Genomic DNA, 12422 nt, shown 5'->3' with positions numbered 1-12422 from the left:
GGTATTAGTATTGAGCTTTATTTTTCACATCAATTGTTATATGTGAGACTCCCACTCATGATTTTCTCGCCTTGACCAACAGTTCCAATTCCCAAACCTTATGAGTCACAGCTTCTATTTCACTGTCACAGATGCTGTAAAATGATAGCCACATAGATTAAAGCCAGTGGTGGTGAGTTTTATCCTGAATAATACATATAGGTATGTGTTTCAGACTGAATCAAAGTAGATGTGTTTTTCTTCTATTTTTCCTTTTATCTTCATTTTTATTACAGGTTCAGTATGGAATTTTTCCAGATAACTTTACATTCAATTTACTGATAGATTCTTTCATAAAGAAAGAAAATTACAAAGGTAAGAAAACAAAAGACTCAGCTCTTTATTAGAGTGGCTTCAGCCCCCAAAGGGGAGTGTATAATATATATATAAATATAAGTATTTATATATAAATATAAATATTGTAATTTTTTTTTGGTCATGGGCCTGAACTCTGGGCCTGGGCACTGTCTCTCAGCTCTTCATCTCAAGGCTAGTGCTCTATTACTTCCAGTTTTTTGGTGACTATTTAGAGATAATTCTCATGGACTTTCCTGTCCAGGCTGGCTTTGAACCACGATCCTCATATCTCAGCCTCCTGAATAGCTAGGATTACAGGCATGAGCCACCAGTGCCCAGCTTCTTTTTAATTTCTTAATATTTTTATATCACTTTTTCAGTCAGAAATACTTTAATAAAGATTTTATCATCTATACAAAAATTATCATCTATGCAAGCTGATTGAAATGCAAGATATAAATAAAGGATTAAGTAAATTAAAAAAGTTTTCACAAGTCATTTTGGATTCTGTAATGAACATTTGGCAGAACTTGGTTGTTTTTTTTTTTTTTAAAAAAAACAGGTTTTTAGCCTTGTGTTCTTTTAAAATATTATTGGTTTGTTTATTTAAAAGAAAATCTCTACCAGGTTTTTGTTTTACTGGATTTCCTTGATAACTTCCTGTCTGCCTGTCTATCTCAGTTTCCCTATTTGTAGGAAGAATGTCAAAAATGATGCCTTTGGCCTCCTTCAGGACCAGGAGAACACATGGCTAGGAACCAGCTGGCTAGGAACAGCTGCAAATCATGCTAACTCTTTTATAATTATAAATATATGCAAAGTGAACAGAAGAACTCAGTTGAAAGCATTTCTTGTGTTTGTACTATGTGCAGGCATTATGTTTCAAACTGATAATTAACATCCACTTTCACTTCCCATCTAAGGACAGGAAATTATTTGAACTTTTTTTTTTAACTTTCATCTAGGTTGTAGAGTATCAAAGTTCAAGTCCTGCTCTCCCAGCATTCATGTGGTGATGAACAGCCTACATTTTATGTTGTGATCTAGAGCTTATAATTTATAAATAAACCTTTTCCTTTTCCTTCTTTCAAGTCCTTTGAACCCAGTCTGGTTGTCCCTGTTATACTCATTTGTTTTCTATCTTTGAAAGAATACCTGGGATTTGAATGTCCTCTGACCTTTTTCCTCTTCTGCCTCAACAGGGAGGCACTAGAGCAGAGAATGAGGAGACAGCCAGCCTCTGCTCTGCGTGCCAGGGTGACCATGAAAATGATACGCCTCCTTTCTGTATGCCCTAGCACTTAGCTGATGGACACGGTGCCTTTAGTAAGCTTCCCGATTTGTGAGGCATTTTCATATGTATCATCTTGTTGGATTGTTTAAAATTCTTTAGAAGCAGATAAGGCAGGTAGTCTGTTAGCATTAAGAAAAAGATAGTAGGAGCCAAGACAAAGTGTTTTTGTTTTTTAGTATCCATGAATACTAACTATATCAATGAAATAGCACCTGATTTAGTACATTACAGTGTGTCCAATAGAGGTGTGGGAAAGACCTACATTATAAAAGAAGTAGGAACCAAGTCCACTTTTTCTTTTAACTGTTTAATTCTGCTAATTTTTATGCATTGTTCTGCTTTTCATGAATACTTGGCAGTTAGAAATCTGGTGTTACCTACAGCTGATTTCCTCTGTTTTCATTTTCATCTTCTTACCAGATGCTTTATCTGTGGTTTTTGAGATCATGCTGCAAGAAGCCTTTGAAGTGCCTTCCACCCAGCTGCTCTCCCTCTACGTTTTATACCATTGCCTGTCAAAGAAGACGGACTTCAGTGTAAGTGATCTGCCATAAGCAGTCCTGAGAGCGTGAATGGAGAGCAAGCAGTGGCTGCTCAGTTGGGTGGGGGTGTCTCTGCTCTCAGTCTGGAAAAGAATACTAAAATACAGCTCTGTGGCCGTGAAAAATTAGAAATGAGTCCTCATTTTGTACATTTTAGTTTTGTGGGTTTTTTTTAGCAAAGTAGAACTGGATGTTTCTCTACTTGAAAGAATCTCAAGTGAAAGCCCCTGTACATGTTTGTTTTGAAGGCTGTTTTTGGTTTTTTTTTGTATCAGTTCTGAGTCTTGAACTCAGAGTGTAGGCACTGTCCCTGAGCTTTTTTGCTTGAGTCTAGAACTCTACCCCTTAAACCACACGTCCACTTTCAGCTTTTGGGTGGGTGGTTAATTGGAGATAAGAGTCTCACAGACTTTCCTGCGTGGACTAGCTTTAAACAGTAATCCTCAGATCACTCCTTAGTAGCTAAAGCTACAGGTATAATCCACCAGTACCCAACTTTTGTTTGGTTTTGTTTTTTGGACCTGGACTTAACTCTAGGGCCTAATTCATGCTAGGTAACTGCTCTACCACTGAAGTATACTCTCAGTCCATGTGTATACTTTGAAACTTGGCACTAGTCTGAGTGACCTCAGACATTCAGAAGTGGATTGTTGCTAACAATTAAGCACTCACCTGACAGGGACATGTATATCAAAGAGTCAACTTGTGGGCAGTTAACTTTGACTGTGATCTAGGTAGCAAATATAATTTACTTAGTGTAAGTATTTTCCCAACATTGCTCTAGGCCAGGTATACAGAGATCCAGAATGCCAAGTTTTTTTATTTCACTTCTGAAGTTAGAATGTTTTAGTCATTGTTATTGCTAGTCTAAGAATAACAAATAAGTAGTAGCAACAGTCATGGTTCTTTATACCAAACTGTGCTCTTGGTATTATAAATGAATGAATGCCTTTAATCTTCACAATAACTCCATGCCAACAAGGTTCAGGATAGAGATGGTACAGAATAACCACCAGCAGGTAGGAGATGCAAGCAGTCTGGCTCTACAGTCTGCTTTTATCCTCAAATGTAACATCAGAAAATCTCAGTTTGGATAGGAACTGAAAAGATTATCTAAGCAGCCCACATTCTAAAGAAGTGATAATGTTATGCCTTATTTAGATAAATGTCATAGCCTATGAGGTATGCCAGGTTTGTTTTTAAGTCCTACAATAAATACTGAGCACCTATCCATTCCATACATTGCCAAGTACTAGTTATACAAAGCATTGTGAGCAAGCATTTCCTGAAATTTGAAAAGAAACATTTAGCTACAAAATGATGACCATAATGAGCACTACTGGAAAAAATTCTATGACAACTGTATTATAGGAAGTTGGTATTTGTATTTTCAACTTGAATTGGTTAGGAAGAGTTTCCTTAAAGAGTATTTCTTGGGTTAATATTTGAAAGATGAATGGTCATCAACTAGTGGAAGAAGGGAGGAACAGTCCAAAAGAACATAATAAGATGTTCCAACTTCCTGTGGCAGAAAGAACATGGGAAGCACAAAGGGGCTGAAGGAAGCCAGGCACAGTGGTGTGTGTCTCCCTACTAGTGGGGAGACTGAGGCACAGAGATTGTTTGAGTCCAGGAGTTCAGGGACAGCCTGGGCAACATAGTGAGACTGTCTCAAACAAACAAAGAGGGTGAGGAAAGGTGATCGTGTCTACAACAGGAGGCCTTAGATGATGAAAATTGAAGAACATAGACCAAGCTAGGCCATTTCTCCTCATCCTAAAAATAGTGAGGAGCCACTGGAAAATTTTAAACCAGAGTATCATGATCAGAGCTGTGTTTTGAAAAGATCTCCCCCACCCCCCACCCCCCAGGATATAATGTTGATAAGAGATCAGAGCAAAAGGCCAACTGTGGCCAGACCAGTTAGAGATTCCTGTGAAGTCTGAGCAGAAGTCTGGCCCAGCAATGGCCCACCAGACTTTTGGGGAAGTAAATAAAGGGATGAGAAGCAAGATTTGAGGAGGCAAATTCCCAGTTCCTGACTCATCTGAACTGAAGGGGGCGCCATATGTTCACTAAGGGAACTCTGGGAAAAGAGTGGATTAATGAAGAAAATCATTAATTTGCCTCTGAACATGTTGTAATTTGAGATACTTTTGAAACAGTCAAGAGACTAAGAAAAATATTTCAAGGGAGAAGTGGAGACTTAATGGAGAGATGTGAATTAGGGATATGATTTTGGAGATTAATTTATATAACACATTAAATAATTATGCTGTACCCCATAAATATATACAAATATTGTGTTAACTAAAAATTCAGTAAGTAAGAAGATGAAAAAGCAGGAATGCATTGAATCCACAATTCATGGGAAAAAAATGATCTGAGAGAGTAGAGAAGAAAGTTCATTGAATTTTGTGACACGGAAGTAGAAGGTTATAACCTGTGGCTTCATAGAATAACAGGGCAGGAAACAAAATTGAAGAGGATTAAGGAATGAATTAGAGGTACAGAAAGGAGACAGCACATAGATAATGCTTGAGATGTCTGACAGGAGAAGGGAATGGGGGTGGATAAGGGCTTGCAGTAGCAGCTGAATTCATCTATGTGGGTTGAATGTCTATTTGAAATGCTAGGGACCAGAAATGCTAGATGTTAGCTTTTTATTAATTGTACATACATAATGAGTTAGTTACTTTTTCGTAGAACTCAAGTCTAAGCACATGCTAAGGTTTTTTATACACCTCATCCACATAGTCTAACTGTAATTTTATATAAGGTTTTTTGTAATTTTGTGCAAGAGCCAATGTTTTCGTGGTATAGAATTTTCTATGTGTGGCATCATGTGCTCAGACAGTTTCAAATTTTGGAGCATTACAGACTTTTTGATTATGGATAGTTAGCCATATTGTTTCAGTCTCCACCCCTACCCATTTGATTCCAAGCATGTCAAGGATAGCTGTGGCTTATGTGCTCTGCTGCTTGCTTGGCTCTAGTGTATGCAAATGCTTAGCTTGTATTTTCCCTATCAGAAAACAATAACAACAACAACGAACCTCAGGCTTCCTTATTTGTTATTCACTGAGTCTGTCAGGTTGTCTGTAGAGGAAATCAAAGCTTCCCAAGACTAAAACGGCTTACTTTTGAGGGTAAAATTACTTGATCCTTAATTCCTAGCTCATTTCCTTTACCTGTCTGCTTTAGAAGTTCCCAGGGTATCTGCTTTTTTCAGAAGTTTAGAAAAACACCAAGAAGTGGCCCTTGTTTTACACAGTGCTGTTCATAGTTAAGAGGTTGGGGTACCTGTAAACATCTGGGTGCCTCACTCAGACCTAGCAGCAGTTGTAGTTATGTTCCTGTTTTACTTCCTCTCCTCCCTGGCCTGAGTACAGCAACTGAGCTGCTGGGGCTCTGTGTTCTGTTTAGTAGCCAGACCTAGTGCTGTGGCTCCTACCAGCATGAGCTCACTGGGCACTGAGGAGAGAGAGCACAGCTCCTGTTGTGGGGCGGGGGAGGGCTTGCCAGGGCTGTCCCCTGGGCCCTCTGTTTCCAAGGAGCCCTCTCATCTCTACTGTTACTTCCTCCTCCCTCCACTCCCCACCACCCTTTTTAATGGCTCAAAGGCTTTGATTTTATTGAAGTATAATTTGGCATCCTGGGTTGAAAAAAAATGATCACTAAGTGTTTCTGGTTGCCTAATTTGTTTTTAAAAGGTATAAATCTATCTTAAAGCAACTTAATAGTGGTATTTATTTTAACATTGTGAAGGAAAAGTCCTACCATTACTGAGTTGTGAAAAATTAAAAGCTTGCTGCATTGCAGTGTGACTGAATAGACAGCAGACAGCATGTGGAATCTTCTTTGATTCCCCCAAGGTAGTATGGATCCAGAGTGTACTCTTTGTATTCATTTTGTTTTCTTTTTCTGATTGAAAAGGGAGCTCTTTGTATTGCTGAAGTTTAGAAAATAAAATACAAAGAAGAAAATGAAAAGTACTCGTTTACTCTAGAAATCCATTAAATATGTACAGTATTTCTGTTATATGTTTTTCTTGAAGTATAAATGCCTTTTTTTTTTCAGTTGTGGGGCTTGAACTCAGGACCTGGGAACTGTCCCTGAGCTCTTTTGCTTAATGCTAGCCCTCTACCACTTTGAGCCACAGTTCTACGTCTGGTTTTTGAGTAGTTAATTGGAGATAAGAGGCTCACTGGGACTTTTCTACTCAGGCTGGCTTTGAACCACTATCCTCAGATCTCAGCCTCCTGAATAACTAGGATTACAGACACAAACCACTGGTGCCCAGCTCATAAATGCCTCCTCCCCCTCTCCCTCCCCCTCCCCTTTTCTCCTCCTTCCTCTCCTCTCCTCTCCCTCTCCCTCTCTCTCTCCTCCATCTCTCCCCCCATATCCCCCCCCTCTCTCCACACACACTTTGTTACTTAAGGCTATAACAAGTTCTTTTCCCTCATGTCTGGCATGTTCTGTTGCAGTGGGAAGAGGAGAGGAACTTTGGTGCATCCTTGTTACTTCCTGGCCTAAAACAAGAGAACTCAGTGGGGTTAAGTTCCCAGTTATATGGCTATGCACTTCTTGGTAAGCTAAGTGATTCTTATAAATATGAGTCTTCATGGATAGACTTGCTGTAGTCCTATTTTGTGATAAAATTATGATTTGTGAAGTTCTAATTACATCTTTCAATTTTAGACATAAAAATTTTAAGTGGCCTTAAAGTTATGACATAACATCCTACCTCTCCACTGACAAGGTGAAAACTGGTACAGGTGGCTGAAGATAAGATTTAGTTTAATTACCAAGAGGAAGGAATAGAGGGAAGAACATTCCGCACACTATAGAGAAAGCCAGCCAGGTCTTTTCTACTATTAACAGAGATCTTTCTGTCTTTTTCTACCCAAAGTCCAGGAGGTAAGAAATGAAGAGTTGGGCTGAACTTGTCTTTGACTTTATTTTCAGGTAAGGGAAGAGAAAAGCAGAGAGCACAAATTTGAGAGAAGTATGAGCCATCCATTAATCCAGAATAACTGTACGGAGTGGTGTGGTGGTAGCTTAAGTTTAGTGTCCTGATTGCTTTGACAATGAGACAGGTCCAGAGGAGAGGCCTTAGCACCTGGGTTTTTAGAGTCTAACCTAAATGTGCACGGAATGTGTTCCAAATAGAGTTTATTAAATGTATGCTATTCTGTTATTCTTTCACTCTCTCTTACATAGTGATTAGGCCTCTGGGGAAAATCACCCTGTCTTGACAATTCATTGTTTCTGCACACCTACCTTTGCACTATGAAAATCATCAATGGTGTAAGAGTTAAATGATTGATTGGTTTTTTTTTTTTGGTCAGTTGTGGGGCTTGAACTCCAAACCTGGGCACTTTCCATGAACCTCTTTGTGCTTATGACTAGCACTCGACTACTTGAGCCACATACCACTTCCTGGTTTTGAGTGCTTAATTGGAGATAAAAGTTTCTGCCCAGACTGGCTTCAAATTGTGATCCTCATATCTCAGCCTCCTGAGTAGCTATGATGACAAGCATGACCCACCAGTGCCTAGCATTAAGTAGCTTTTAAAATTGACCTTTGTCAACAAAATATAGTGTGGCAATTTTGAATTCTGATTTTGATATAAAGTAACAGACAGGCTGTTAATCAGACAGGCTGTTAAACTAGCACAAAAATGGAGCACCTTTTTTTCTGGCTTTTTAGATAGAATTTCAGTATGTAGCCCCTGCTGGCCTCCCACTGCCTCCACCTCCCTAGTGCTGGGGTTATAGATGTGTTCTACCATACCTGTCGTGACAACTCTTTAAGAATCCCTTTTTCCCCAGAGTTCAAGCCCCACGGCCGACAAAAAAAAAAAAAAAAAAGAATCCCTTTTTCCTTCTTTGCCACCTACTTCTAGTATTGAGTTAAATGTGTTTTCATTTGCATTTCGATTTGCATGAATGTTCAGGAAGTTGGCAAGTCTAGGAAAATGTATTTTGTGGTTATTTATGAGCAGAGATTGGTCCCCATCAGATGAGAAGCTCTTTGCTCTCTGTGTTCTGCTATGCAGCTTTATTCAACCCATAAGCAGTGGCCAGAATGAGACTTTGAGTAGCCTGAAGCATCTTAAAGGTCTAAAATTAGCAGTCGCCTGATAAGCTTTGTCTGTTTGTATCCTGCTATAGCTTTCTCAAATCCTCCTTCCCAGAAAAGATAAGTGGAGGTAAATTTAAGACCTGGCAGCTCAAGGTGACCTGCTCCACCACAGGGACAGTTTCCTGTCCCTGCAGGAAACCTGCAGCTTGAAGCTTTGGTTGATCATTTGAAGAGCCCCAAGGGAAAGTTCATGTCCTGAAACCCAAAAAGATCTCCAGAATGCTATAAATTAATACAGTACCAATGAGCTCAAACAAAGAAAAAGAGAAAGGAAACATTTTTTCCTCATTAAGACAGTAGACTGGGTGCTTTAGCACTTTTCAAAAAAAATGTCAGACATTTTCCTGGCAAAGGAAAGTTACCAGAAGTTGATGAAGTTTTTACTGTAGGAAAGTTGTAGGATTTCTTTTCCTGAGGAAGATTTTTGGTCCTGAAAATAGTATTTCCGTTAACTTGTGTTCTAAGGGTATCCTCCTTAGAGGCAGATATGTCAGCCTGTGGAAATTTCTCTCAGCCTGGGTATTCATACACTCAAGAGAAAGATAAGGTTTATGTTATTTCTCACTTGGAAAATGTACAGGATGATTCCTATGCATTCCTCCTCCTCCTCTGGGCCACTGGACAAGATGAGGCTGTTGGTGCAGATCTAAAATGATCCTGCTCTGGTCTAGAGCTGGGAAGCTGATATCCACTTATACCTTGAAGTCCTTGGTCTCAGCCATAGCAGAAAGACACGGCTGAACATTCATCGTTGTTGTTTCTGGCTCCAGGGAAGGTGGAATTGCAGCGAGGGCTACGGGATGTGTACCATAACATGCCTCTCCTGTGGAAGCCTGGCTACCTTGACAGGGCCCTTCGAGTGATGGAGAAGGTGGCTGCCTCTCCGGAGGACCTGAAGCTGTGTGCAGAAGCGGTGGGTCCCTAGCCTCAGCTCAAAGACATTCAGATATCTTTGTTCCTCTTCGTAAATAGAGTTTTGAATTTGCTCCTTGTCTTCCCCTTCCTTGATTTTTGTATTTTACACAGAATAAGTAATCCATTTGAAAAGGAATGAAAAGTAAAACACATTTTCAATAATACTGAAAAAAAAACACTAGAAAATAAGACTACTGTAATGTTGATGTATAGCTCTTTGTCTTGAACCATGATGTTTGACTGATTACCAAGGTGAAAGGTCCCTCTGGAGCCACTTACTCCTTTAGCCTTGACTCTGAGAACTAAGGCTCACCCTTAATTTCATTTCAGTCATGAAATCCAGGTCCAGGTGTACACTGGCACCTTCTACCAATGGCTAGTGAGTCATTACATTCTTAGCCAGACTTTTGTAACAAAGGAATAAATACTTCCAATAGAAATAAACATATCTTGGGCTGGGAAGGTGGCTAAGTGGTAGCGCGCTTGCATGTATGAGGCCCTGGGTTCAATTCCTCAGCACCACATAAAGCAAAAAGAAAAAATGCCGGAAGTGGCGCTGTGGCTCAAGCAGTAGAGCGCTAGCCTTGAGCTGAAGAGCTGAGGGACAGCGCCCAGGCCCAGAGTTCAGGCCCCACGACTGGACCAAAAAAAAAAAGAAAGAAAGAAAGAAAAAAAGAAATAAACATATCTAAATAAGTTCATTTTAAGCCTATTGTAGTCAGTACTGGTGACAGCAGACACAAAATCACATATAAACTCTTTGCCAGAGAAATATTCCTTCCAATCTGAGCCATATTTACATTTCTCTTATTCTAACTTAAATGTATCAGCAAGAATGTGCTCTGCATCCAGTTTGGGTAGAATGTATTAGAAGTAGCATGAGGCCTTGGAGTAGCTTTGAGATTTTTGTCCTGACATGATATGGGCAAAATTAAATGGATATCTGAGCAGATGTTTATGATAGCCTTGCTGATATCTCTGTCCTATCTCTGACCATAGACCTTCCATGGATATCCTTTGTGATATCACAGTTCACTTATTGCATCTTCACTGTATCGCAAGCTTAAAAAAGAAATACATAGTGATCTTTCACCTCTTTCAGGAGCTGTGTTCCAGAGACACCTTCCCCTCCCCCTCCCCCCCCATAGGTGAAAATCCACAAAGTAGCAATAAGTGAACTGCGATATAGCGAGGGGTGACTGTCTAACACTGCTCTTTCGCAGATTTTCACCTATCCGGGGGTATCTGGAACATAACTCCTTGGATAGGTGAGGGATCACTGTACCCCAAGATGGAAGCAGTGGGAGGAAAAAACCACTTAGTTCTTTAATTTGCTTTTTGGGCAAGACTCAGAAGTCAGCACACTAAAAGGAATTTTATGAATGCCTTGTGGGCCTCTGTCCACAGCTTGTGTAATAGTTCTCTGAGCCCAGATCTGTCTCTGAAGGAGGCTTCACAATGGTCTTTGCTGGTTTGAGATCTGTGGTGGTCTTCCCACTTTGTCCCAATTCCAAACTGATTCCAAAGAAAACCTAAAGGAGAAGGTACTTTATTTAATTCCTATGAAGAGCAATTCTACCTGGTAACTAAAGCAAACACGAATATACTATTGTGCTGATTCTTTCATACAAATAACCCTCAGCTTGTTTTTATATACCCTTTGTTTTGTACTGTTTTCCATAACATCTGATGCGCAAAAAAATAAAAGTTGCTATTTTTTTTCCTAGTCATATTAGGGATTGAACCCGGGGCCTCATGCATGCTTGACAAGGGCTCAACCACTGAGCTACACTCCCAGCTATTTCCTACAATGATCAGAGAAAAAAAAATCTCATGCTTTTTCTCCCCTTTGTTTCACTTTCTCTGCCTCTCTTCACTAAGTGCTGTGAGGTCACGTGATGTGTCAGTCCTCTCTCTTCTGCCCACAGCTCGATGTGCTGGACAGAGTTCTGAGAACACTGACTTCTACAGCCGACCAGGCCTCAGAAACACAGTCTCAAGAAGGTGAAGACAACCAGGGCTCAGTAAACCTGGTGGAGCAGCTGGATCTAGAGGAGCCTGAAGAGTCCAAACTTCCCCAGTACCTGGAACGATTTAAGGTGACTCAATACAAACACAGTCTCTCTCAGCTTTGCATAAACATGTTCTTCTCCTGTGGTGACCGACCGGCAATCTTTTCATACATCAATGTCACACACAAAAGCATTAGAAACTGACATAAAGAAAACAGTTTTTATTCCTTCACACAGGAAGTGGTCTTAACGAGAACCAATGGAATTTTTATGCTTCTTTTTTGCACTTGAGCTCATCAGTCACAGTTTGGTTCAGTAAGGCACTCATTGCTGGTATGCACCTCCTAGGGGGATAACAGCTTGCCTCCTCTAACAATAACTGACTCCCACTCTGGGTGTAAAATGTCTGGTCATTTTCCCCTAGTATACTGAATGTACTTGGTCAGAAACCTAGCAGATATGACAGAGCCACATTTCAGCAGGGAGAGGCAAGATGCAGACATACTTCATTAGTCATTGTGAGCAGCTTTGTTCAGTCTACTCCATCCATTAGAAATACTGTCTTAGACTGAATGTAATATGTATACAGGTTTCCAGAGCAGCCCTGGGCATTTAAGCCATCTTTGGTCGCTTTCAATGATGTATCCCAGAATAGTTTGTGATCATTGTCAGGAAGAACCATGTGCAGTGCTTAAACCCATGGCCTCCTTCTTTGTTTCTTGTCCATGAAGGCAGAGAAGAAACAAAGTGCTGCCTGAATAGGAACTGTGTACAGAGCAGGAAGCATTCCCGTCTGTGCCAGCTGACCTGTCTGTTGTAAAAGACAGAAGTTTTGCTAGGTTATTATATTTAAGTCTAGGTCATAATGCTGTTACACCATTATGGGAAACTTCTTCCCCTTGTTTTAAGGGAGATCATTGTCGAATTTTTATTTATTTATTTGTCGGTCATGGGCCTGAATGCTGTCCCTCAGCTCTTTAGCTCAAGGCAAGCCCTCTACCACTTGAGCCATAGCACTGCTTCCTCATTGTTGAATCTTAAGCATTAATTTCTCCCAGTATTTCTTTTTTTTTGGTGAACATACTGTACAGAGGGGTTACAATTACATGGGCAAGATAATGAGTACATTTCTTATCAAGCATTGCAGCCTCCTCCTTTGTTTACCCTTCACA

At 40.1% G+C, this 12422-nt stretch overlaps 1 protein-coding gene across 2 annotated transcripts in view; it reads left to right on the top strand.

Moving 5' to 3' along the window:
* Mrps27 (mitochondrial ribosomal protein S27) overlaps positions 1-12422 on the top strand; it is an 80271-nt gene that overhangs the window by 61234 nt on the left and 6615 nt on the right. For both annotated transcript variants that reach the window (XM_013015933.1, XM_013015934.1), the window contains 5 exons: positions 276-354; positions 2051-2166; positions 6663-6765; positions 9094-9236; positions 11167-11337. In XM_013015933.1, the coding sequence (XP_012871387.1) occupies positions 276-354; positions 2051-2166; positions 6663-6765; positions 9094-9236; positions 11167-11337 (612 nt within the window). The remainder of the gene's footprint in view (positions 1-275; positions 355-2050; positions 2167-6662; positions 6766-9093; positions 9237-11166; positions 11338-12422) is intronic.

Source organism: Dipodomys ordii, unplaced genomic scaffold, assembly GCF_000151885.1.
Source record: "Dipodomys ordii isolate 6190 unplaced genomic scaffold, Dord_2.0 Scaffold28, whole genome shotgun sequence".
Taxonomy (NCBI): domain Eukaryota; kingdom Metazoa; phylum Chordata; class Mammalia; order Rodentia; family Heteromyidae; genus Dipodomys; species Dipodomys ordii.
The sequence above is the reverse complement of the archived record's forward strand: the minus strand, read 5'-3'. Positions and strand labels throughout refer to the sequence as shown.